We start from the raw sequence: 26,047 nt of genomic DNA on the forward strand, positions 1-26,047 counted from the left end.
TCTCTACTTAGCTCAGATATTAAAGAGTGAGAGAATAATAAGGTATTTAACTGAAGTCCTTTACTTCTCACATATCTATCTTTGCTATAAGAACTTTGAAAAGTTGTACTTCAGAAAGAAAAACATAGAACCCAGAAGAAAAGAAAAAGAAGAGAAAAAATAGTGAATGAAGATACTAGCAACCATGGTAGTAAATCTAAACAGCATAGATTATACAAATTAATATACTAAAGTCCTTCTATTGTTTAGAAGGAGAGTGAACTGTAAAATATAATTAGACTATATTAAAACAAATATGTGTATAAGAATTTTAAAGAGTAACTTCTAAAAGCATAGAAAAGGAAGGCATACATTTCAAATCAGTAGAATAAAAAAGGTGAGTAAAGAAAAATTAATCAATCCAATAGAAGGAAAGAATGTAGAAAAGGCACAGAAAAAATCACAATAGAAAGCAAGAAATAAGATGATAGAAATGAAGTAAAACGTATTACTAAACACAATAAAGGTAAATAGACTACTTGGCAATTAAGATAGAGATTGTCATATTGGATTATACAACAACAACAAAATGTAGCTACATGCTCTTATAAAACACACAACTGAAATATAAATATCCAGAAAGTTTGAAAGTAGGACGGCAAAAGATATATTAAACAAATACTATCAAAAATAAAGCTAATGTAGCAATACTAAGTCAGGCAAAATGGAGTATAGATTAAAAGTATTATTAAGGATAAAGAGAATTAATTCATAATAATAAAATAAACACTTTCCCAGGAAAATACAATTCTAAACTTGTAAACACAGTCTCGAAATATGTAAAGCAAGAATTGTCAGAAATACAGGAAGAAATTGACAAATGCACAAGATTGACAGGAGGTTTTAACACATCTTTCTCAGTAACGAATAGATCAAAAGTTAAAAAAAAAAAAAGATATAGAAGACATAAATAACACAACCCAAGCTTGATGTAATAGAACTAACTTGATCTCTACACACACACATACACACACACACACATATGTACTCTTTTGAAGCAAACATAGAATACTTTGAAACATTTATTGCATAACTTGAACACAAAGTATGTATCAGAAAATCCTTAAAAATATGAGCATCACATACTCCATTTTTTTAATGCAAGGCAAAACTCAGTTACAAAAATATAACATCGTTAAAGACATACATTCAGAAACTAAAAAGTACTTTAATAGATAAAAAAGGAAATAACAAAAATCAGAAAATATTTAAATACTCAAATTGATTGTGGCTGTTTTCACAAGGAGAAGTAGACAGCATCTCTACAGGAAGCTAGCTAAATTATTTGGGGAAACTGTAGCTGGCTAGTTCACCAAAAGCCAATTCACAGAATGACCAGAGAGCCAAAAGCAAAGTACATGAAAGTTAAACCACTGAACATTGAGTTGCTGAAAAACCAATCTGAATTATTGAAAATCTTCAAAAATTGTGTTCCATTTGCATTCCCCCCTTTGTTTGTGTGCAGAATTGCCAAATAAACACGGATCTACATTTAGGACAGTTCTCCACAATCATTTTACAAGGCAGTTACAGAAGCCAAGGATGCCGGCATGGGGTGGGAGGTACAACTACAATTTAAAGGTAGGAAGGAGGTTTCTCAGGCACTGGGAGAACTGGCCATTTGCAAATTGGTTTTTGGCAACAGGGTCATTCAGCACATAGGATGTTGGTGAATTGCTTCAAGCAATTGTTGACCCAGAGTCTACAGTTGGGGCCCCAGCCTGGTCAGGTAAGGGGGAGGTTGAATCAAAGAGGTACCAAGCCTGTACATGCTTAAGGAAACATATCTTTCTTGGGTAGAGATATTCCTTTTGTTTTTTTTTAAGTGAAGGGATTTTAAAGTTTACAGATTCTGAAACTAAGGGTGGCATGTGGGATGAGCTGAGAGAAGGGATACCTACCAGGAGAAAGCTGACCTCAGCAAGAAGGGCCCTAAGCACCAAGCACAGGTAAGGTACTTACCAAGGGGCACTGTGGCCTTGAGGAATCCTGAGAGCAGATGTTGAACTTGCACCTGCCTTTTTCCACCGCCTGACACCTTGTGATATCTTCAGATCTTCAGGACCGTGGGCTTCACAGACATGGGTCCTGTGTCAGTGATTCCCTGGGTGTGGAGAAGGGGGCTTTGTCCAAGGAAGGGGCTGGACAGTCACTGGGGGTGTTCTACCCACGCAGTCTTTCCTTGGAGGCCAGGCCAAGGTGGTCAACATTGTACCCCAAAGTTCTGGGAGGTGACCCGCAGCAAGGCCAGCGGAGACCCACGGAGGTTAGACCCACAGGGACCAACACTGGGATTTCTGGGCAAGAAATTCCCTTTCTCTGAGTCCAGAGGAAGAGAACTGTCGGGGGCGCAGGCGTGGGGAAAGGCTCTCCGGGCGGCAGGCGTCGCCTCCTATTGGACCCCGGCTTCCTCGGCCTCTGCAAACCGCTGGTTTAGCCCACGAGCCCGCCTTCTCTAAGCTGTTCTAACAAGGGTCCACCAGACCTGGGATGAGGCCCAGCCGGGGATCGTCTCCCCCGCACCGAGTCCACAACTCTCCTCCAGCCTCTCTGCGTCCTTTCTGACCATAGAATGGTGGGCTCGCGCTTCATTCATTCAGCACATTTATCTGAGGGCCTACTCCGTGCCAGGAACGTCTACAAACCAACAAAACAGAGCAGCAAATAGTCACACAGGTACGGTGGCTCCCTGGTCAAGGCGAGGGTGAGCGCGGGAGCCGGGGGACAGACCTGAGCGCGCGCTGGGGTCTGGCGGCCACTCCGGCCCATCCACCACCCAAGTCACGGGGTCCAGCCTGCAGCCCCCTCCGCCCCTCTCGGGGTCCGCTTCCCCCACCCCTTCCCTAGTCACGGTCGGCTTGCGGGATGCGTCCTTTGGCAGAGACGGATCCCGTTTAATCCGAGCATCCCCACCTGGCGGATAGGAATCGTTCAGTAAAAGTTGGATGCAAGAAAGGATGGATGGATGGATGGATGTGTGGATGCACGGGTTTAGTCCGGCAAGCACACAGCGAGCTGGCCACAAGGCCGATCCCGGCGCCAAGCCCCTCCCCTGGCAAGCTTCACCGGGTCTAGGCATAACCAGTGGGGAGGGGGCGCCGCCAGGCTCGCCCCGCCCTCCCCTCGCCCCCCGCCTTCCTGGCCGGCTAGGCGGCGCCTTCTGGGAAATGTAGTTCGCGCCTGCGCCCGGAGGGCCGCGGGGGCTGGTCCCACTCTCCTGGGATGCGGTGCTCTGGGCTGCTTCGGACGCCCACCTACCCCTGCCCCCTCCCCTGCGGCCCGCTCCCCGGGGCCCGATTTCCTCCTGCGCCGACCTAGATCGCTGACGGAGCGAGTGCTCCCCCCGCCGTGCCGGAAGTCGGGAGCAGAGACTGAGTCCGGGATGGCGGGCCAGGTAAGGCAAGCCAGGACAGCGCCGCGCGAGCCGGGACCCCGCCGGCAGCCGGGGAGGACAGACGATCGCCTTGGCCGGGCCTGCCCTGTGCGACGCTGTGCGGGCCTCGAGGGCGGGGGGCGAGCCTGGGACCCGCTAACTTTGGCCGGGCGAGGTGCGTGGGGGGTTGGGGTGCGCAGGATTTGGTGCAGGGAAGTCCAGGATCTGGGACCCCTCCTCTTCCCTTCTCCCCGTCCCCTCCGTGTAAGGGACTTGGAGCCGGAGCTCCATCTTTGGAAACTCCTTTGGGTTAAGCCTCACACTGTCTTGGCGTGGCTTTTAAAAATTATCCTGGGAGCGATGGGCATGGAGGCCCAAGGAGAAAGAGTAAATCTGGGCACTTTCCTTCTTGGTAGGATCCTGGGGTCCCGGCTGGGGGAGGGCATGAACAGGGCCCCAGGTTTTTAGCCATTAGGTGAGAGAGCTACAGGGGGAGCCCCATCTGTCATAGCCTGGGACCAGTGTGTCGCGTGCAAGTTGTGTGCAGGGCGGTGAAGGTGCTAGGAAACCTGAGGATACCAGTGGGGAGTTGCTGGACGTCCTTTTGGGGGAGCCTGGAGCCAGCTCTGTAATTGTGGCTCATTAGCTTGGGCCAACCTCAGGCAACTGCCGACTCCATGGTTTGAGGGCCCAGGAGCGGGTGGTGATGAGGGGCTGGGGCAGTCTGTGGCCAGGCAGAGCATCACTTTGCTAAGACCTTGATGGCGTTAATGCCCCACAAGCTCCTGGGAAAAAGCGAGAAGCCAGGGCTACAGAGGATGAAATGGTTGGATGGCATCATCAACTCAATAGACGTGAGTGTGAACAAACTCCGGGAAATGGCAAAGGACAGATAAGCCTGGCGTGCTGCAGTCCATGGGTTGCAAAGAGTTGGACACGACTGAGTGACTGAACAACAACAACAGGCAGATTGGCTGCTGTGGGAGCAGGGGCAGTCTCCTTTTCAGATCTGGCCGTACAGTTAGGAAGCCGGACACCCTCCACCATCACCCCCATCTCTGCTCAGATGTGCCCATGGGCCCCATGTTCAGGCCTCCTCCGACCGCAGTTTCCTTCTCTATACAGCGAGGGGTTGGATCCCTGATCGTTCAGATCCAGTGTCCTGGGGTGTGTCCTTATGCTGTGTGTCTTCATGGAAAAGGGCCTGGCTGTGGTCTTGGGGGCTAGTAGGTCACAGTCAGATGGAGAGGAACAGGGTGCGCCTCCTGTCTTCCTGCCTAACGTGACTCCCAAATGCCCAGGGGCTGTGGGAGCACAGCCCACAGGTGGGGGCAGCAGGGCTCAGGGCTGAGCCTGAAACACGCCAGGAAAGTGGGTTTGCCCTGGGAAGGACCCGCAGGCCAAGTCTGTGGCCTGAGGGTTTGCACATTGTGCTTGCTCCCTACCTTTTTTGTGCACGTGCACACACACACACACACACACACACTCCTCTGTTTTTTCTGGGTGGGGGCTGCTACTGATGGACCCACTTACCCTGGCCACAGTCAGTTCCTGTTCCCAACTTTGTTGGACAAGAGTTTATCTTCTGGCTGAGGTGGCGAGTGGCCTGGAAACCATCTCTTCCGGATGTCTAAAAGAGCTGGTATATTTAGCCAGGAGACAAAGAGGCATTTGGGGTCAGGAGTGGTGTGTGAGGTGGCCGACTGTGACCTGCCAGTGGATGTGAGGCAGACAGATTTGGCTGCAGGAGCAGGAATCATAGCACTTAAACACATCCCAACATTTGTTCTGAGCACTTTTCTCACAGTAATTCATTTACTCTTCACAACATCCCTATGAGAGAGGTTCTTATGATCCTCCTTTTATAGATGAGTTTACTGGGCCCAGAGCTAAATGGAAGCAAAGCAGGGATTGGAATTCCAGCCACCTGGCTCCTGGGGTAAGCTCAAACCTCCACACTCTGCTTGTTTGTGTCCCAGAACTTCTTAATGCCAGATTAGGCCAGCCATAGGACTGTGGTGAGCCCCCATAGTTGCTATGGGTATTCAAGTAGAAATTGAAGAGCCCCCTATTGTAAATGGAAAAAAAAAAAAAAGAATGAGTTAGTCACTCAGTGATATCCAACCCTTTGCAACCCTGTAGACTGTAGCCTGCCAGGCTCCTCTGTCCATGGGATTCTCCAGGCAAGAATACTGGAGTGGGTGGCCATTCCCTTCCCTGGGGGATCTTCCCGACTCAGGGATTGAACCCACATCTCCCTGCGGCTCCTGCATTGCAGACAGCTTCTTCACCGTGTGAGCCTAGAAGTTGGCACTAAATGTTCACTACCCCTTAAAGGTATTCTGCAGTTGTCGGTGAGTTCTAGTTCACAGACATGCTATAGTGGACAGCTCTCCCCTGCGGGGAGGAGAGGGTCCCGTTTACCAGAGTAGTTTTCATTTCTGGCAGCCCAGGCAGGTCTACCCAAGTCTTGAGCCAGTAACTGGACAGCAGCTCTTCCCCAGCACTCTGATTCTAAACTTAGAATGTGTCAGAATCATCTGGGAAGCTTGAAGATGTCAGCTTCTGGGTTCTGAAAGCACTGAACACCATTGTGATTTAGTCGATCTAAGATCAGGTGAGAAATTCAGTCCTCAATAAAGGGAACTGTGAACCTTATTTGAACCTAAAAGCTCTTTTGTGTTTTCAGTGGTTAGGTAGTAAACTCTGATGGGAGAAGATAAGGACACAGAGTATTTTTTACCTGGTTTGCTAAGTAGAGAAGCTATCTGTTGGCATGAATTAGCTGGTCAACAGAATCACCACTCAGCTCTGCTGGGTTCCCCGCCTGCTGCTACAGCCAGGGCCGTGCTATTAAACTCAGCCATTTAGCAGTGGCTTCCCTGGTGGCTCAGATGGTAAAGAATCTGCCTGCAATGCAGGAGCTGTTGTTCAGTTGCTAAGTCGTGTCCAACTCTGCGACCCCATGGACTGCAGCACACTAGGCTGCCCTGTCCTTCACTATCTCCTGGAATTTGCTCAAAGTCGTGTCCAGTGAGTCGGTGATGCCATCCAACCATCTCATTCCGTTGCCCCCTTCTTCTCCTGCCCTCAATCTTTCTCTGCATTGGGGTCTTTTCTAATGAGTGACTCTTGACATTGGGTGGCCAAAGTGTTGGAGCTTCAACTTCAGCTTCAGTCCTTCCAGTGAATATTCAGTGATTGGGAAGATCCCCTGGAGAAGAAAATGACAACCCACTTCAATATTCTTGCCTGGAGAATTCCACGCCCAGAGGAGCCTGGTGGGCTTCAGTCCATGGAGTCATAAAGAGGTGGACATGACTGAGCGACTAACACACACACACACATTTATTTGTATTTATTTATCATTTATTTGTACTCAAGAGCCATCCTGTCTCCTCCATCACCATCTTAAAAAACCTGTTATAGCATGGTGAATTCAGGGCTGGCTGGAGTTCCCATCCTGGAGTCGATGTTTTCTTGGGCCTGAGCTGCAGGCCACGAGACTCTCTGTATTAGCTTCCCTGGATTGCCATGAAAGTACTTTCACAAAGCGGGGGTGGGGGCTTAAACAACAAATTTAATCTCTCACAGTGCAAGAGGGGAGAAGTCCAAAATCAAAATGTTGGCGAGCCCATGCCCTCTCTGAAGACTCTAGGACAGGCTCCTGCCTTCCTCTTCCAGCATCTGGTGGCCCTGGGGATTCCTTGACTTGTGGCCCCATCACTCCTGCCTCCCTGGTCACGTGGATTTTTCCTCCCTGTGGGTCTGTCTGTGCTCCTCTTCTTAGAAAGACACCAGTCATACTGGATTAAAGTGAAAGAAAATGAAAGTGAAGTTGCTCAATCATGTCCCACTCTTTGCGACCCTATGGACTGTAGCCTACCAGGCTCCTCCATCCAAAGGAATTGTCCAGGCAAGAGTATTGGAGTGGGTTGCCATTTCCTTCTCCAGGTATTGAATTAAAGACCTACCTTAGTCCATTATGACCTTAGCTTAACTAATTTCATCTACAGCGACCCTAGTTTTGAATAAGGCCACATTCTCGGCTACCGGGGTGAAGACATCAGCATGCCTTTTTGGGAACACATCTCTTGTCCCGTTGCCCCTTTGCCTGTTTCCACGTGTCAGGTGCCCACGCCGTGTCCACCAGGGGATGCGGGCTGGGTCAGCACGCCGAGGACCACTCCTGGGCGGCCTTGCTGGGAGGGAACAAGCCAACTGCCCTGAGGTTGTGCCCACAGGTGTCGATCGCCTTCCAGGACCTGGCCGTGCGGTTCTCCGAGGACGAGTGGCGGCTGCTTGGGGAGGGCCAGAGGGCGCTCTACCTGGACGTGATGCGGGAGAACTACGACACCCTGGCCTCCCTGGGTGAGGAGCAGGGCCGTTGTCGGGTGGGAGGGTGCTGGCGCAGCAACTCGAGGGTCCAGGGTTGCCTGGGAGCTCGGGTGTCTTGTGGGGCCTTAGTCTTCGTTCACACAGCAAGGTGGCGTCGGAGAGCCGGCGCTGAGCTGGGGGCACCTCTCGGGTCTTTCATGCCATTGTTACTGTGGACAGTACCAAGGGTCTGGGTGTGATTTGGTGGGGGTGCCAAACAGCTGGCACAATGGCACTGGTCTTGGAAGTTCTGATGGTCCCTGGGGTTTGGGTGGTCACACAGACACACATATGTACACACATGTACACAGGTTTGGGATGGTCATACGAACACACTCGTGTACACATGCACACAGGGATTGGGTGGTCACGTACACACGTGTACATGGAGTTTGGGTGGTCACATGGATAGACATGTACATGCATATACATGGGGTTTGGGTGATCACACAGACATGTGTGTACACATGTACACAGGGTTTGGGTGGTCACATGTACACACATGTACATGGAGTTTGGGTGGTCACACAGATAGACGTGTATACACATGTACATGGGATTTGGAAAGTCACATGGATAGACATGTAATGCATGTACACACATGTACATAGGTGCCTGGATGTCTGGGTGCCTGGGCCTCTGGTGTGATGATGTAGAAGGGTGGAGGCCGGCTTCCACTCCCGGGGACGGTCCCTCTTTTCTTTCCCAGGGACGGCGGAACCGCTCCCCCTCTCGGCCTTCCTATCTCCCTCAGAGCCTGGAGGAGCTGTGAGGGCCCGGAGCCGTGCTGGAGACCGGCAGGAGCCACCCCAGGGAGGAGGCCCCCTGGGTGAGTAATCTGTGCAGATGAGAGCCCCTCGGGGTGGGTCCTGGACCCCCTGGGTCGCCTGGGCCCCGGGTGGACTCACTCATGTCCCTCCCACCACGTGGTCCTCGGCCCCTGGATTCATTCCGTACAGGATACTGTAACTTCAGCACTCCCCACCTCGCCACACCCACCCCTCCCTGACCTTTCACCCCGACCCCTCTGGACCAGGAACCTGGTATACTGTTGCTCATTGTGTGAAGCGCTCAGAAGCAGCCTGGGCTCACCCTGGGAGAGTCTTTGCCCCTCAGGCCCCCTCCCCGGCCACCCGAGCAGAGCCAGTTGCAGCCCTTGAAGGTCCAGAGAGCTCGCGGGGGAGGTGGATGTGGTCCAGGGGTTGGCAGGAGAGGCAGGAGTCCGGATGGTGGCCGGAGATGGGGAGGCAGTCCTCCCTTGGTGTCCCCTCCATGGCCCAACAGGGACCAAGGGACAGAGCAGAGAGGAGCTCTGTTACCCTCAGCCCCCAGCGTCTTGGTCCTGCTGTGCCCACGTGTAGGGCACCTGCCTTGAACCCAGGTTCTCTTTGTTTGCGGACATCAGTGTCTCCTTTGCAGCCCCTCCCGTGGTGGGAGGATTACGTGAGACGCAGCACGTGCCGACTGATGTTGGGGGAGGGGGCGAGAGTTCACTGTGGTCTCTTGGCAGGAGGAGCCCCCCAGCACAGCCTGCACCTCAGCGCCCTGGTGCAGCTCGTGCAGGAGATCCCCGAGTTCCTGTTCGGGGAAGGCAGCCCCGAGAGTAGTGGGGGAGCCAGCCTGGATGGGGTGGCTGTGAGCTCCCAGGGTGAGTCTGACGGCGGGCCCCGCTGCGTCCCACAGATGAGTTCAAGCTGCCGGCCTGGCCCCTGGGTGGAATTACCCATTAATGTGAATGCCTGGGTGGCAGGCCGTTCCCCTGAGAGGACATGGACGGGGGAGAGACTGTGGCCTCTGACTTTCTCTAGTGGTTTCGACCCGGCTTCATCCACGCCCTTGGGGGCCCCGTCGCGTCCTGCCCTACAGTGGCGGATGAGGCCGTCCCTGTTGTGTAGATGAGTGCCCAGCGGCCGAGTCCCCCACAGCCTGTGCTCTCCCCGTCTTACCAGACTTCTTCCTCCCCCAAGCTTGCAAGGCTCTCCCGCCTCCCCAGAAGTTTCTCCCCCCAGCCCCAGCCTGCAGGGTTTCTTTGCGTCCCCTCAGCTGATGGTCAGCTGGGGACGATCTTATCAGAACAAGGCCACAGACTGAATCTACATCTCGGAGCCCAGGGATGGCAAGGCAGAGGTTACTGACATCCTGGTCGTTGTTAGTGGAACATGGCAAGGAAGGGCCAGCATGGGGCAGTGTCGGGGCATTGTACCTCCTGCCAGGCTTAATTCCAGTACCCCACACCCCCCTCAGCAGCTGTGACGGAGGACATGTGCCCTCTTCGAGACCTGCTCCGCTGCCTTCCAGATACACCCGTGGGCCTGCTTGGCCTGGCCGCCACGCCCAGCGGCAGCTCGTCCAGCAGCACCCCTGGAGCCGGGGGGCCGGGGAGCCCCCTTTCCATCAGTGAGTAGGACTCAGTGCAGGGGGCCCACACCCTCTTGATTTTTTTCCAGGACTTGGTTTCCTTTATACCTGGGTCCAGCTCCTCAGTGGGGCGGAGTTGGGGGAGGTGCGGAGCAGGCCTGGTGCTGGCCTCTGTCTGGGGACCAGAGAGGATTCAGGATGCTCAGCCTCACTCGTGGAGTGCTGTGTGCAGCGTGTCTGCGGACCTGACTCTCAGACCTCTCATCAGGGCAGCCCTAACAGCGGGGCAAGACAAGGCTGGCCTTTGGAATTTCTCTGGGTCTCAGTTTATTTTTAAAATGCTTGCAGATTTTACATTTGTCTAAATGTCTATTTTTATCTAAACTGTTTTAAATTAATATGGCATAAAATAGCCAGTGCTTTCATGCATTGGAGAAGGAAATGGCGACCCACTCCAGTGTTCTTGCCTGGAGAATCCCAGGGACGGGGGAGCCTGGTGGGTTGGCGTCTATGGGGTCACACAGAGTCGGACACGACTGAAGTGACTTAGCAGCAGCAGCAGCAGGGGCTTAACCCTGGTGGTCCAGTGGTTAAGACTCCGTTCTTCCAATGGAGAGGGCGTGGGTTCAATCCCTGGTCAGGGAACTAAGATTCCACATGCCAGTGGCCACCAAAAAAAAGAAAAGCATGCCCCACTTAGCTCGTAGTTTCAGGCATCAGCTGGCACCTTTGCTCTGGAGTCCCACATGTCCAGCTTTGAGAAATGTTGAGTGCAAGGCTGGAGCCTGACTTGAGGAGGCAATCAGAGACTTGAGGAGGCAATCAGAGACTTGAGGAGGCAATCAGAGACCCTCACGGGAGGGTCCCCGGGGCGAGCAGTCTTGTGCTTACATTCACACCGGAAGGAAATGCGGAAGGACCCTGCACCTTAGGATGGACTCTGGGAACAAGCCCGTCGTAGCTGGCTGAGCCACCGAGTTCCCAGGACTCAGCTGTCCCTCGGGGAGCAGTTAAAAGCTGGGGAGGCCCATCCTCTGTGTGTGTGTTGGGGAGGGGCAATTTCTCAGGGTCTGGAGCCTGGGCTGGAAAGGCCTGCCTGTCTCTGCTGCAACAGAAACTGCCGACAAGCCAAGGCCTGTGGAGGAGGGGAGCCCAGGAGCCCCTGGCCAGGAGCCCAGCCCCGCCACCTGCAGTCAGGGCAGTAGCAAGAGCCGCAGGAATCCGGAGAGAGGGACCCCGGGGGCAGGTGAGGGGCCGGCTTTCCTGAGGGTGGGGCTGAGGATGGGGGGCAGGTGGGGAGGCATCATGTGGCCCTCACCTGGGGCCTCCTGATGGTCCTACCTGGCAGATGGCATCCCTGTGGTCATGGGTGGGAAACCTGACCGCGGCTGGCCTTGCAGGAGCTGTGAGCATCTCTCCTGGGCACAGCCCCTTGCAAGGCCTCATCAACTGCCTGAAGGAGATCCTCGAGCCTGGGCCCCAGGGCCCCGAGGGACCACGGAGCTCGCCACCGCCACCTGCCCCCAGCCTGGGTGCCTCCCAGCTGACCAGGGCAGAGCTGGGGCCTGGGGGCCTGCCCTGGGCCGGTGAGTCCCTGCGGACCTGTCTCCTTGGGCCAAGGTTTCTGAGCCTGTGGAGAGCTCCAGTTGCTCTCTGTAAATACTTCTCTGTAAAATATGATGTCTTCCCTAAGGATCCTTGCCAGCTTGGCTGCTCCAGTATCTCTAGTGTCACATTTCTGGAGCCAGATGGCTGTGTTAAGGGAACAGCGTGGTCAGCATAATCAGCTTGTGGAAGAAAACCAGAAATAGATTTTGCCCTGGATTCTTATGGGTTCTTGACTCATCCTAAGGTGGGACATCTGAGAATAAGAGGCTGAGGGGTACTTCTTGTTGACACTATGCGGGATCCCTGGGATGGGCTTTGGGGATGGGGGTGATATGGTGGGGACTGGAGCCCCAGCCCTGAACTCTGAAGCTTGGTAGCCGGGCAGAATGAGAAAAGCTCCTTGAGGCTTCGAGCCTCGGTTTCCCATCTGTAAAAAGGGTAATTGTTCTCACCTTAGAGGACTGTCCTGAGGCTTAGGCACACTAATGATGTGTGCATAAGTGTTTGTAAAACGCTTGGGCGTCCTCAAATTAAATCCTGCTCAAGGCCAAGAGAACCATTTCCAAGTAGTGAGCCAGGCCACCCACTTCCTTCATTTGTTCTCAGAGCAGAACCTCATCTTCCTTTTACCCAGCCAGCTCTGGGAGGTGTAGCCAGGCATTTTTAAACCAAGCGCTAAGAAGACAGTGGCCCCGCGCAAGGCTGAGTGAGTTGCAAGAAGACCCACATCCCTGGGTTTCTGGCCTTGAGAAATTGATCCCTCTTTCGGTTGTTGTCACCAAGACTGAGGTCACTGGGTTAGGGGGACGCGTGTTCCTTTTTTCCTGTAGTGAAGACAGAGGCAGCCTCGGGAGATTGTCCCCTCCAGAGCCTCCTGAACTGTCTGAAGGAGATCCCCGAGGCTCGGGACAGGCATCCCAGCCCCTTAGGAGCCAGTGACCCACGGCTGCAGGAGGACCCAGGGGCCTGGAAAAGGAATTCTGGAGGTAAAGGCCGCTGGCTGGGCAGGGAGCCCCTGGGCATCACTTGTTTCCTTTCTCTGCTCTAAGCAGACCTTCCACCACCAGACACTCGGGCCCGCATGTCAGTGTGTTGGCTGGCGTGGCCAAACGTTGGGGCTCACGCTATAGAAGGAGCTGGGCATGTGGGAGGTGCATCAATGTGAAAATGTTCCAGATTGGCTCTTATAGTAGGAGCTGAGGGTTCCAAAAGGAAGGAGGGAATCGCTGGGAGGGAGAGACAAAAAGCAGAAGGCAGAGCTCTGGGCAGTGCACATTCCGGGGCTCGTTCTGATGCGGGGGTTCTTGTGATCGTTTGGGTTCACCATGGGTTGTTGGTGTTCCAGAACTCTTGAGAGTCGTTTGGCTGCTGGCCTCGGAAGCAGGACCCTGACTCAGTGCTCCTGGGGTGGGCTGGTTTGGCATCACCCCTCGGTAGAAACCTCTAGACGTGGAGGTGGGATTTGGTCCATCTGCTGATGGTTGGGCAGTGACTGTCTTGGAGCTGAGATGGCTGTGGGAGCTGGGGGCTGTGGAAACCCCATCCTGACCCTATAGAGACTTCATGAGTGACTTCCCACAGGACTCCGACCCCTCCAGACTCCTCCTCCAGGGCCTGGGCCTGGAGCCGGCAGCATGCTCTCTGCAGTGAAGGTGGAGGACAGCTGGCCCCAGGGACCCCTGGAGCCCACATCCTGTCAGCTCAGCAAGCAGCCCCACGGCCCCTCTGCCGCCAGCAGCCCCAGGAATGTCAAAGACATTGCCCCCACCCAGGTCCAGGTGCCCAGCTGGGGCCCTGCAGCTCAAGGTGAGGCCTGGGCTCATCTGCTCAAGTCCTCCCGGGTGGGGTTCTCAGGCCCCCAACAAGGTTCTGCCAGCCCACAGGGAAGGGGCACCTGGGTGTCTCATGCGTGGACAGAGGCGTCCACCTGGGCATCCTTCCCAAGAGGTGGTGGTGGTGGTGGTGGTGTAGTCGCTAAGTTGTGTCCGACTCTTGTGACTCCATGGACTGTAGCCCGCCAGGCTCCTCTGTCCATGGGATTTTCCAGGCAAGAATACTGGAGTGGTTTGCCATTTCCTTCTCCAGGGTTCCAAGTGGTTCGTCCCATCCCTTAATCTCCATCCTCCTTAAGCCAGGCCCTTGCCCAGGGAGCCTTCCATTAGAAGGGCCTTGGTTTTGCAGAGAATCCCCAAGTGTCAGGAAGCTGCCCACTGCGTGTGGCTCTCTCTCCACCCACCCCTGGGCCTGGGTACAGCTGGCTGGCATCACTCCTCCAGACTGGGGAGCAGAGAGCTGATGGGAGCCGGCCCTGAGGGAAGGGCGTCCTGCCTGGCAGGCCCCACACCTGGTGTGGGACTCACCACCCCTGAGGAAGGCAGGCAGGCCGGGCAGTCAGCCGGGGCTGGGCTGGGGGGGGAGATGGGCCAGAGATGATGACGGGCCATCTCCCCGTCCCAGCCGGCAGCGCCTCGAGCTCACCCCTGGAAGCCCTGGAGGCCTGTCTGAGGGGCATTCCCCTGAGTGGGTCGTTGCCTCCCCAGCCACCGGCCAGCTCTTGGTCCCGGAGCCCCCAGCCAGGAGACCCCGGGTCTCAGAGGCCCGAGCTGCCGCGCCTCGGACCACACAGCAAAGGTAGCCCGCACCATGGGCTCAGGGTGGCGTTTGTCCTTGTGCACGGAAGGGGGTCGGTGGGGGGAATGCTGAGGATGCCATTAGGTCCCCCCTCCTCATCCCAGGCTAAAGCGGGGGGCACACATGCCCCTGTCTCCCAGCCCCTTCTCATGCCTGCCCCCCAACAACCCCTGCGTTGGGTGGAAGCCAGTTAAACTCTGCCCCCTGCCACCTCTGAGAGCTTCACTGACCCTCTAGGCCCCTGAGGCCAGCAGTTGGGTTTATGTGGGTTAACAAGCTACTGGATTTTAATCAGGGCCATGAGCACCCTAACCTTAGGGGAGATCGCACGGGAGAGGTGTTGGGGCGGGGTGGGGTGCCTGTCCGCAGCCCAGCACCCAGGGGATCTCTTGGCCCGTGGTTTCCCCTCGATGCCAGCTGTGCCATTTCCCCACAGAGGTGGTCATAGGGCCTCTCCCGGCTCTGGGCCTGCAGGGCTGCATGAGAGACAGCCCGGCCCTGCCCCTGGGCTCCCAAGGCACCCCCAGCAGCTTCTCGTCATCTAGCAGCTCTGACGGGGACCTAGATTTCCAGAGCCCTGAGCGCAGCCAGGGGCATCGGCCCGGAAAAGGTGAGATGGCCAGCTTGAGGCTGGGAGTGGGTCCTGGGGAAGGGCGGCGGGGAGCGTCCTTGCCCACCGCCACGTGTCCGACCCGACCAGCGTCCAAGCCAGGCTTCCGCGCCTGGAGAGGCCGCAGAGAGCAGACGCAGGACTTGTTTTGGGGGGTGGGGGTCTGTTTTAGTGACTTGGCTCAGAAGAGGCAGGACAACATCTAAGATCTCTAGAAGGCATTTGATGCTTCTTACTAGAAGCATTCTTACTAGAAGCATCAAATACTTCTTTATCCCAGCCTTGAAGAAGTCAGTGTCTGTAACATCTGACTGACTCTCCAACTTAGGGAAAACTGTAAAACCATCTTGGAAGGGTGTGTGTGGTGCGTGCTCCCCCGGGTCCCTCCGTGAGGGGACCTTGCAGGACCTCAACCCTTTGCTCCACTTGAATAATCCCAGGGCTCCCCATCTGCCTTGTTCATGGACACCCGGTTCCCCGGGGCTCACCTTGTGTCCTGGCCTCACTCTGTCAGTGGAAAGGCCTGAAGTACCCCCCGGGGCACTGTGCTGAGCCCTCCGGGGCCATCGGATGGGCTTGGGGCCCGCGTTCCTGCGCCCACCACAGCTCAGCCCCTCGGGTAGGGGAGCTTTTAGCTCCCAACAGGCAGCTGACTTTGCTTTTTAATTTTTAGTAGGTACTGTGCTCGTTTCGTCTTGTTGAAAAGCTGCGGTTAGGTTGCAGAGGGTCGGTGGCGTCTGCCTCCCTCCCCTGCTCTCCAGCCACCCCTGCTGCCGGTTCCTGCACTTTCAGGGATGCTGCGTGGGCGAGCATCCCTCTCGAGGTTTCTCCACCGAGATCCCTGTCTTCCCGCTTCCCTTTGGCCTTAGGGTCCTCGGCGCTGCGCGGGCCCCCTTCCCTCTCTCCTGCAGCTGCTCAGTGTCTGTGGTTCCTTCTCGAGTGTTCTCTATCGGCAGACCTGTTTTCTGAGTCACCCAAACAGCAGGCGACTTCATGCCGCCTTGTGGATGCATCCAGCCCTGCCCCCTAGCTCTCCTTGTGCTGCCCCAGAACCCCGCAGCATCCGTGGGGAAGCCACATGCAGGACTCCTCTCGAGACACTGAGGTCCTAGCCCCACGATGCCTGGACCTCTGGCAGCTTCTCTTTTCTCCCCTTCTCTGCCTGACACCCGCATCAGCAAAGATGCTTTTCTGGAAAGAGCTTGGCTGAGATGTGGAAGGGGAGGGCTTTTCCTTTATCCAGAATTTCAGTTCATGTAGTGGCTATAGCTTCTCCAGCGCTGTCACTAGAAATAGGATTTCTGCAGTGTGTTTTTATCCTCGAGTTGAAATGCATTCATGTTCTCCTTCTTCACCTGTTGCATCTGTACCCTTTTCCCTCTTTGACTAGTCATGTGAATAGTGAATAACTGACAACATTCCAGCCTCAGGGCCCATCTCCCCCGTCACTGGCCCGGTGGCCTGCTGACTGGCTTCTCTGTGTAGGTGGTCAAGATGAGGGGGCCTCTCCCAGGGCCACCCAGAGGCAGGGCTGACACGGGTCTGGGGCCAGGTCTCCCTCTGGGTGCCCTGAGCTGGTGTGACAGGTCCAGGGCCCCAGCTGCAGTGGACCCGGGACACGGGCAAGGCTCCTGGGGTTCACAGGACGGAGCTCTGGCTGGCCAGGACCGTGAGTGTTGGGTTTTCACAGGAAGCCCAGTGGGAAGCTCCCCGCTCCAGGGCCTGGAGAACTGTCTCAGAGAGATACCTGAGCCCCGGCTGCAGCCTGCCTGGCTCTGCTCCTCAGCTGGAGATGGAGGGCCACGGCGAGCGGAGCCCAGGAACTGGGCAGCAGGCATGGAAGGTAATGTGGGCAGGCCCACGTCCCGGCCTGAGATGAGTCAACCTTCTGGAAGCAGCCTGGCCAGAGGTTCGTGGGAGGCCGCAAGGCCAATAGCGCTGTTCTCCTGGGTGGAGGGGTGCGGTGGGCCTCGACACCCAGCCCCCCAGTGCTGCTCCGAGTCTAGGCCTGAGCTGGGGCCTTGACAACAGGGTGTCTGTATGCTGGCCTTGGTCTCTGGCATGGCGCTGAGCTGTGGGGGCTCCCGGGAGGCTGGGTAGCTGGGTCCAGAAATAACGAGATCCTGGAGGATGAGGGTGGCCCTGGGAACATCTGCAGGGCCAGGGTGTGTCCTACTTCGGTAGCGTCATCCAACGTCCTGGACCAGAGTTTGTCTTCTGAACAGCGCCTCCCTGGCCTGCGTGCTAACTCAAGGCTCCCAGCTGATGGGCCTCTTGGCTTCTCATTGAAACAGGACTGAGGGGCGAGGCCTGTGAACCAGCCCACCTGGGACAGCGTGGGGGCGACGTGCCCGCCAGGAGCCTCCGACTGGCCAGCCCGCAGGCCCTTGCCTCTGGTGCCCTGCCCACCTGCTCCCCACGAGGCCCCAGAGACCTCGGGGCGGCCAGGCCAGGACAGTGGAGGTGGCTTCGAGACGGTGAGCGGGATTCTTGCCTAGGGACTCGCTCGCATGTCTCCTCCCCTCCGTGTAAAATCTTTGATGAGAGAATAGACTTTCCCTTTCCCCTCCTATTCCTCCACTCCTTCACTGTCTCAGCCATTCCTGGACTGCTGGCTGGAGGGTGTGTGCGTGCGTCTCCGGAAGCCTGCTGGCTGGAGCGCTCCGAGGTGTGCTGCAAGCAAGTGGGGAAAGCACTGCTCTCATCCAGAGGCTGGGTTTCTCTGGGCGAAGGACCGGTTATTTCCTTAATTCTAGTTGCCTGGGGATGGAGGTCGGGGTTGGGGGGTGGGGGTCTCCTCCTTTTGCTGCTGCAGTTCAGTTGAACTTACAGCGGAATCCTTGCCTAGATTTGCTGAAGTGGGCGGGTCAGGCCTGACCTAATTGAGAAAGTGCAGGTATTTGTCATACTCCCTCCAGGCAAGCGCTGTTCCCGGGGGCCTCCCGTGGACTTGACTGAGCCTCTCTGTAGGCTGCTGGTCCTGAGTGAACACAAGTAGAACGGGCCGCCTGGCTTATGAGACCCAGAGCCTGGCTGGAACCAGACTGTTAGTGGCCTCCAGGGTCACTCGGAACCCGAGCTTCTGGAAGTTTCTGCTGCGGCCTTCCAGAGTGGCTGGGGGCCAGACCAGCATCTGACTTTGCTTCCTTCCACTTCCCGTGGCCATGGGATGCTGTTCAGGCTCCCCCAGGGCTTGTTTGGGGCTGAGCTGGAGGGGGACCAGCTCTGCGTGCCTGCCCATGGAGGCCGAGGCCCTCCGGCCTGTCCTTGGGCTCATGGACAGAGGGCTCTTTGGTTGCCATTTGCCTAGGGCCAGCCACCAAGCCTTCCCCGCTTCACTGCCTGGAGAACTCTCTGAAGGGGATCTTGCCTGGGGGGCCCTTGCGCTTTGCCTGCCTGGCCGGCCTGGGCCCCAGCCCACGCTCCAGCTCCAGCTCGAGCATCAGCAGCTCAGAAGGAGAAGACCCGAGGCCGGAACCCGAGCTCTGGCAGCACCCCCTGCAGGGTGAGCTTGTTGGGGGGAGAGGGGGACCAGGAGCCCGGCCTCGGCGTGTGAGCGCCACCCTGACCCCGGCTCTGTTTTTGCCAGAGAGGGACCATCTTCCCAGCAGCAAGGGCCTTGGCACCCTGTCCCCACAATGTGGCGGCCCCCGTGCTGGCTGCAGCCCTGGGGAAGGCTCGAGGAGACGCGAGCCCGGGCACCGCTGCGATTTCAGTGCAGGTGAGCCCGGGGTCTCTGGAGGAGGGGAGCGTGTCCCCCAGGAGGGCCATGGGTGCAAAGACAGTCCCACTCATCACTTGGCCTGACTCTTGCCAGAAGGCTCTCTGCCTTTGTCACACTTGAGTTCCCTGTAGGATGAGCCGAGTCCAAGAAAAGAAGGTGGAGATGTTGAGGCCCCTGGGGCCCCAGGGGTGTCAAACGAGTGTGTTTAAAGACCTGGTAATCAACTTGGAAAGTCGAAGTGTCCATTGCTCAGTCGTGTCTGACTCCTTGCAACCTCATGGACTGTAGCCCACCAGGCTCCTCTGTCCATGGGATTCTCCAGGCAAGAGTACTGGAGTGGGTTGCCATGCCCTCTGCCAGGGGATCTTCCCGACCCAGGGATTGAACTCGAGTGTTGTGCATTGCAGGCGGATTCTTTACTGTCTGAGCCACCAGGGAAGCCCAGTAAACTTGATATATATAATAGGAGAAGGAAATGGCAACCCACTCCAGTATTCTTGCATGGAGAATCCCATGAACAGAGGAGCCTGGCGGGCTACAGTCCACAGGGTCGCAAAGAGTCAGACACGACTGAAGCGATTTAGCATGCATGCATGCATATATGTATGTATATATATATACACACATATATCAGAGAAGGCACTGGCACCCCACTCCAGCACTCTTGCCTGGAAAATCCCATGGATGGAGGAGCCTGGTGGGCCACAGTCCATGGGGTCGCTAAGAGTCAGACACGACTGAGCGACTTCCCTTTCACTTTTCACTTTCATTCATTGGAGAAGGAACTGGCAACCCACTCCAGTGTTTTTGCCTGGAGAATCCCAGGGACGGGGGAGCCTCGTGGGCTGCCGTCTGTGGGGTCACACAGAGTTGGACACAACTGAAGTGACTTAGCATACATATATATATATATGTATCAACGCCTCCTTGCTTCTCAGTCCAGTCCTGACCCAGTGATCATTCCCAGCAGGAAAAGCAGAAGAGAAGGTGGGAGGCAGGTCCCATTCGCCCTGGAGAGAGGTGTGCTTGGAGACCCTGGGACCGCCTGGCCCCCTGGGCAGCGCCGGAGGATGTAGGGGTGGGTGGGTTGCCAGGTCTGGGAAGGGGGCCCCCCTGCTGTACTCAGGCCAGTGACTCCACCCAGTCCTTGACCTCTGAACAGGCCCTGGCTGGTCCCCATGTTCCTTCCTGCCCGTGGGCCTGACAGGAGACAGCAGAGTGGGCCGGGCATGGATCCACAGGGCCCCTAGCACGTCCCTGGAGGAGCCTCACCGGGGGCTGGACCTGTGGGCATGGCCCTCTCCATCTGCTCTCTCCAGCCTCCTGGGAGAGCCAGAGGCCTCATGCTAGAGCCGCAGAAGATTCTGGAAACAATGTCCACCCTCACTCAGCCCGCGGGCCCTAGCCAGCCATTCAACCAGAGATGGGCTTCCTGGTAAGCCCAGTGTAACCCTCTCGCGTGTCATTTCATCAGTGCTTGAAAGTTTCATTTTGCTTTAGGCCATGTCCAAGTGTCCCCCGTCAGTGTGGCCGTGGCGGAGCCGTGCGTGGCCACACCAGAAATGCTCTGTGCTCTTCCTGTGCGGTCCGCTGTGCATCCCTGCCCTGCCGCTCAGCTGGGAAGAAGGCCGGGGCCTGGGCCCTGCCAGCCTCCTGGTTCAGCCCATGGTCCCCAGTCCTGGAAGCCGACGGCCGGTGAAGAGTCCAGGGGCCTGGGGCCTGGGGACGGAAGACCAGGTGTGACAGGTGAGCTGGGGCTTCCCCGGCCCCCCAAGTATCGGGAGCCCCACAGGCACGGGGTGGGGGGCGGCTGGGGCTCAGCGTCTGCATGGTCACCCCTCCCTCCTTCCCCGCTGCTCAGTTCCTTTTGGCAGGGTGGGCTGGTGAGAACCCCCCGGGCCACAGCCTGGGGTAGGCTTTCTCTGAACAGCCTTCCAGGTTCCTTTGGGTCCTAAGTAGGAAGAGCCTCACGTCGAGTCCCCTTCAGCTGGCTTATTTCATTTCAGGGTTTTCCTATAGGAATAGCTGGCTATTTTATGAAAGGACGCAGACACTTCTTAGAGGCAAAAGAAACACTGAATAGATGCATCCAGGATCAAAGGTTGGGGTTTGAGGGGACTTTAGAGAACAGGTAGGGATAATGAGGGTCAGTAGTGAGTGACCAGGCGGGGAGGTCCCCAGAGAGGCATCTGTACCCCGAACCCTGGGAAGGTCTTCCAGACCACAGCAGAGGTGGGCAGGCGGGGCTCGGTGCCCGGTCCACTCTGGGCCATGCACCCAGATCCTCACGCTTGAAGCCTACAGTGGGGGCTCCAGCGTGTCATGGGCCTGGCCTGGCTGGAAGTGCAGCTGTTTGTTAGGAGTGCTGAGCTGGCCCAAGGCCCATGGACTCACTGCCCCATCTTGGGTAGAAAGATACCTGGGACAGCAGCACCGTTGCTGACCCTTAGCCGAGATCTTTCCTGAAGAACGTGGCTGGGCAGCGTTTGAGTCCTTGGGCTCCAGTCTCCACTTTTGCTGTTTGAAGCCCTGGGGGTCCTGGGAGATTCAGGCCAGAGCCAGTCTGGGGACTCAGACATGGCTGAAACCAGGTCTGTCCTGCAGCTCCAGGTGGTAACGGGGCTTCCTTATGAGGCTGGCCTCGGGTGAAGACCAGGTCCGGGAGAAGTTTGGGTGAAGGAGTAGGTGACTTTTTTTTTTTTTTTTAAAGTAACTTAAGTCCTATGTCTGTAATTTGATTAGGGAGGGTAAAGGTCAGGAGGGGGTGGGGACCCCTGTGGTTTGCTTATGACTACGACCTTGATGCTGAGAAAGATTGAAATCAGGAGAAGGGGACGACAGAGGATGAGATGGTTGGACGGCATCACTGACTCAGTGGACATGAGTTTGAGCTACTCAGGAGATGGTGAAGGCAGGGAAGCCTGGTGTGCTGCCGTCCATGGGGTCGCAGAGAGTTGGACACGACTTAGGGACTGAAGAGCAAATAGTGCTAGGTGCTGATGCGGCCCCCTTTGTCTCTCGGCTAGAAACACCTGGGCCCTCTCTAGACACTGCACACGGCCCTGCCCGCTGACCCTCCAGAGGCAGAATTAGCTGCTCTGAGGCAGCGGTTGGGCCCAGAGGTAGCATAGGAACCCACCAGTCCTTTTCCTAGGAGGTGGGGAGGCCACTGTCCTAAGCCAGCTTGGTTTCTTTGGAGACCCAGCCTGTGATCTATCTTGCCCGTGAATTAGGTGGGCAGCCTTCCATGCTGCCCAGCCTGAGACACCAGGACCCTTCCTTCCCTTAGTGGGCAGGGTGACAGACACACCAGCTGGAGGGCCTCGGGGGAGGGAAGGTCCGGGCAGTTGAACACACTCACCGCATCCCGCTCTGGTTTCAGCCGGGACCGACAGCGAGCCCCTTCCTGGGGGTGTGCCCCAGCCAGCGCCTGCAGCCGCCGTCCCTGGGGCCTTACCCGGTACCTCCCCGCGGCGGCCGTGCCCCTGTGGGGCTTCCCTGCAACAGGAGCTCCACAGCCTGGGCGCCGCCCTCTCGGAGAAGCTGGACCATCTAGCCGGGGCCCTGGCTGGCCTGGCTCAGGAGGTGGCCGCTGTGAGGACCCAGGTGGATCGACTCGGGAGGCGCCCTCGGGGCGCGGGGCCCAAGGGACTCCCCCGGGGCCCTCGCTTGTCCAGCGGCCCTGCCCACAGACACCTGCCCTACTGGAGGCACAAGGGCCCCCCCAGGCCGAGACCGAAGATCCTGCGGGGGGGCCTGGCCGAAGGCTGCAGGGCCGGGGACCTGTCATCGGGCCTATCCAGTGGGAGGCTCCGTCGGGTGCCTCCAGACACCCCCTCAGCAGAGCCCCCCGGGACCGGCTCCAGCCCTCCCTGGCAGCCTCACTCCTCGGCCTGCAGTGGCCCTGCTGTGCAGACTGTACGTCACCCCCTCGGGCACCCCGAGGCCCGCCAGAGCCCCCCTCCCCTTTCACTGCCGGCTGCCCCGCCCCCCCAGGTGGCTGCTCCAGTGGGCACTGCAGAGGCAGAACCGAGGGGTGTGGTGGCTGCCCCCCCCAGGATCCCAAGGTGGCCCAAGGATCCAGGTGGCGTGTTGGTGGGGCTCCAGAGAGCCCTCGAGGGTGAACAGTGGGGTGAGGAGCTCAGGGACCCAGCATGGGGACCCCCCAGCCGCCACCCTCATGGACTCAGCCCCACGGAGGGTGCCCCACCTCCGGCCACCTCGCCCCCCTCCAGCAGAACCTTCCCCACATTGAGGCCGTGAAGGGGCCCCCTGACTCCAGGGTGACCATTGCTCAGGGAGGCCGCCGTTTGAGGGGGTTGCGTTCCCCAACCATGCCTCTGGCTTCTTGACTCAGGTTCATTTAAATGTTGCTTCCCCCTCTGGCCCTTCTCACTGGAACCGCCAAGGCGGGCAGGAGGGTGGTGTGCGTCCACATGTGTGTGTGTGCCATGTGCGGGCACGCCACATGTGCCCGGGGTGCCCTGGGCCACTGCAGAGGGGCCGCGAGACCACTTCGTCTCGGCACCTGCCATCCTGACCTCAGCGCTGGGGAGCGTGCTGCCCGTCTTCCTGGTCCACAGGGGCTTAGCTTCCCTTTGAGGCAGATCTCCACCGCCCCCTGGCCGAGGCTGGGTGTACCTGTGTGCATTCTGAGTTACTGGAGGTGGTTGCCAAGGGGAAGAAAGGCACTCAGAGGGGCCGCAGCAGAGTGTGGCTGTGTGGTTGTCACCAGTACTGGGGACAAGCTGGCTCCTGCCTTCCCGCCTCCTCCGGAGAATCCAGCAGTCTGCCCGATGTTAGGGGAAGAATCCTGCCGACTCCAAAGGAGACAGTGGCGCACGTGTTGGCTTCGCGTAGTGACAGTCCACAGCCCAGGAGCCTCCAACAACACACATTTACATCCTCCCGGTTCAGAGGCCAGAGGTCCAGGATGCAGGTGTCGGCAGAGTTGGTTCCTTCCAAGTCTGCCCTAGGCCCCTCTGCGGGGCTGGTCGCTGACTGTCCTTGCGTTCCCAGGGCGCTCTCCCTTTGCTCATGCCCCTCAGTGTCCCTTTTGTCTAAGGACACCATCCTCACACCCTCCCTCTAACACTATTGCTTCCGTAAAGACCTCATCTCTAATTCAGGTCTCGTTTGTGGTCCTGGGGTTGTTAGGGTTCCAGTGTGTGAATCTGGGGACGGGAGTGCACAATCCAACCCCCGACACACATGAGGGACCGAGCTCGTCTTGGTCCTGGTGGGAGGAGGAAGTGTCACCAGGGTCACCAGGCTGCCCTGGGCCCCACCCCTAACTTGGGGCATGAGGAGTGACCTGCTTGTCATCACTGCATTTCCCATCTTTTTTCCCGATCTTTCCCCACCAAGCCCTTACCTGATCTGAGGAATCCTCGGGACGGTCCATGCACTCTGGGAAGGCCTTGCCTGGCTGTGCTGTCAGGGAACCGGGCGCAGCACTGAGGCCTGAGCTGGCTTGGGACCCAGAGGGGCTGTAGCCACAGTGAGTGCTCAAGGGGGGCCCATTGGCTGGTTTACCCAGTGTACCCCTAAAATTGGGTTTTGGGGGACACGCAGGGCCTGGCCTGTGCTGCTCATGGTCCCTGTGGAAGGAGCAGGCACTGATGGCAGCGGCAGGAGAGGCAGGTTCTGGGTAAACAGACTCAAAACTGAGTGTTAGAACGTTTCCAGGACTGGAGCAAGTCCCTTGATGACCGTCTCAGAAGCTAGGTGTATGAGATCATGTAAGTAGGTTGTTTAAACACGCAGCCTTCACAGCTAGCCATAACTTGATGAAGAATAAGGAACAGAAGAGGTCTAGGCCTTCTTCCTAGAAAGATGAATCCAGCTGTCTCCAGGCTGTGTAGGGAGTGACGCTGGGCCGTTTCAGAGCCATCGGAAGGGTCTGATGGAGTCAGCGCTGTGGACCAGGGGCTTGGGCTGGAAGGAGGAGGGCTTGTCCGGCCCTTTGCTCACCCGCCGTAGCAGGAGTCAGGGGGTGGCCTGCCGTACACGCCCGTGTGGCATTTTAGGGCTCGTTTTTGTGGGCTTTGCAAATACCAGCCTTTGCACCACCCTGTGCTGCAGGCGCGGAGGAGCACACGGGCTCAGACAGGGCGAGGGGCTTGCTCGGGGATGCACAGCCTTCCTCCGGCCGAGTTAGGACAGTGCGTGCCCTGATGCCGCCCAGGCCAGGGAGCTCCCAGTCCAGCTGGCCCTTGTGAGAAGTTCAGGTCCTTTTTTAAGAATGTGGAAAGCCAGCCATGAAGTGAACGGTGGGAGGTTCCACGAGCCGCAGCTGTGTTCGCCCCCAGATCCACTGCTACGTGGACAACACCCCTCCCAAGGCATGAATTGAAAAGCCTTCTAGAACCACTGATCTGGTAGAGAAACCTGTCGGCAGTTTAGGAGTTTGGTCCTGTGTCTGTCTCCATCTACTTGGTGAGGAAATGTGGTCGGTTTGGTAGGAGAAACCACAGACTGTTGTGAACTCAGGAATTCCCGGGGTCAGGAGGTGGGGGGCAGAGAACCTTCCCTCCCCGGGCGCTCGCACACATGAGGGTCCCCTGTGTCCCGACCACCGCTTGTCAGCCCGAGGCCACTGTGAGGCAGGAAAGCGGGAAGGTCCCACCTGGGCGGGTCAAGGCAGGGCCCCCCAGCCTCCAGATGACCCCCCCCAAGGGTCCGGTAGAATGGGGGGCCTTAGCCCCCTGAGACACCCCACGACATCACCACTCTCCGGAAGGAGCTCGTCAGGTGGGCGGACCAGGCTTGCTCTCCACCCTCTTGTGTCCTTATGTTTTAGATGTGGCTTCTGTAAACAGCCTCCTGTTGGATTTTGTCTTTTAATCCAACTTGACAAATTTTATTCTTTAGTCGGAGCCCATAATCCACTTCTGTGTAATATTATTGTTGATATACTGAGATTTGAATATACCATCTTATTTTTGCTGGTGTTTTTGTTTCACTCGTTTCGGGCAGGAGGCTTCTTTCCTACTGGCAGTGTTGTGGGTTTTGAGTCATTCTTTTCCCCCCTTGATGAGCCTCAACATTTAAAGAACTAAAAGGGGAAACATTCAAATTTACAATTATATTTGGGAAGTTTTAGCATAGTTTTTCTTTTTTAGAAACTGATTGGACAAAGCAGGAAGGATATGGAAGATTTGGGCAAACCAGGTAACAAAATTGGCTCGACGGATGAATAGTTAGAACATTGCACCACAGGACTACAGAATATTCCTTCTTTTCAAGCATACGTAAAACAGTTACAAAAATTGACATTATACTAAGCCCAAATTTAAACAAATTTAAAAGTATTAAAATTATACAG

At 56.6% G+C, this 26,047-nt stretch overlaps 2 protein-coding genes across 11 annotated transcripts in view; one reads left to right on the forward strand and one right to left on the reverse strand.

Annotated features, from left to right (window-relative positions):
- The window catches only part of ZNF746 (zinc finger protein 746), a 78,714-nt gene extending 75,597 nt beyond the window's left edge, over positions 1–3,117 (reverse strand). Inside the window, exons 1-2 of one of the 2 annotated variants that reach the window (XM_061415061.1) lie at positions 2,953–3,117; positions 2,002–2,676 (exon numbers count right to left, since the gene is read on the reverse strand). The gene's annotated coding sequence lies outside the window, so the exon portion shown is untranslated. Of the gene's footprint in view, positions 1–2,001; positions 2,711–2,952 lie in introns of those variants that run through there. The other variant, XM_061415063.1, reaches the window with a different exon arrangement.
- Positions 3,118–3,201: 84 nt separating this feature from the next.
- Positions 3,202–25,667, forward strand: KRBA1 (KRAB-A domain containing 1). 9 transcript variants are annotated; one of them, XM_061415051.1, is made up of 18 exons: positions 3,202–3,433; positions 7,657–7,783; positions 8,499–8,618; positions 9,300–9,437; positions 10,034–10,186; positions 11,262–11,393; positions 11,548–11,733; positions 12,586–12,741; positions 13,337–13,561; positions 14,213–14,386; positions 14,823–14,996; positions 16,687–16,905; positions 17,291–17,473; positions 18,307–18,501; positions 18,586–18,717; positions 19,688–19,792; positions 20,221–20,466; positions 22,103–25,667. In XM_061415051.1, exons 1-18 carry the CDS (start codon positions 3,422–3,424, stop codon positions 22,981–22,983), a joined length of 3,558 nt encoding a protein of 1,185 aa, XP_061271035.1. In that variant the 5' UTR covers positions 3,202–3,421; the 3' UTR covers positions 22,984–25,667. The 9 variants fall into 9 exon arrangements, with proteins under 9 accessions (XP_061271035.1, XP_061271037.1, XP_061271041.1 ...); XM_061415053.1 differs by having other exon boundaries at positions 7,675–7,783; XM_061415057.1 differs by lacking the exon at positions 3,202–3,433 and adding an exon at positions 5,292–5,351.
- Positions 25,668–26,047: the final 380 nt, after the last annotated feature.

The sequence above is a fragment of the Bos javanicus genome, chromosome 4, assembly GCF_032452875.1.
Source record: "Bos javanicus breed banteng chromosome 4, ARS-OSU_banteng_1.0, whole genome shotgun sequence".
In the NCBI taxonomy this organism is placed as follows: domain Eukaryota; kingdom Metazoa; phylum Chordata; class Mammalia; order Artiodactyla; family Bovidae; genus Bos; species Bos javanicus.

Excerpts from the sequence above, each read along its gene's own strand:
- KRBA1 (XM_061415048.1), top strand. The coding sequence starts at position 8,978 with ATGTGGTCCAGGGGTTGGCAGGAGAGGCAGGAGTCCGGATGGTGGCCG. Across the intron at positions 9,438-10,033 it reads GGTGGCTGTGAGCTCCCAGG|CAGCTGTGACGGAGGACATG; the intron begins GTGAGTCTGACG and ends CACCCCCCTCAG. Across the intron at positions 14,997-16,686 it reads GGGGCATCGGCCCGGAAAAG|GAAGCCCAGTGGGAAGCTCC; the intron begins GTGAGATGGCCA and ends GGGTTTTCACAG.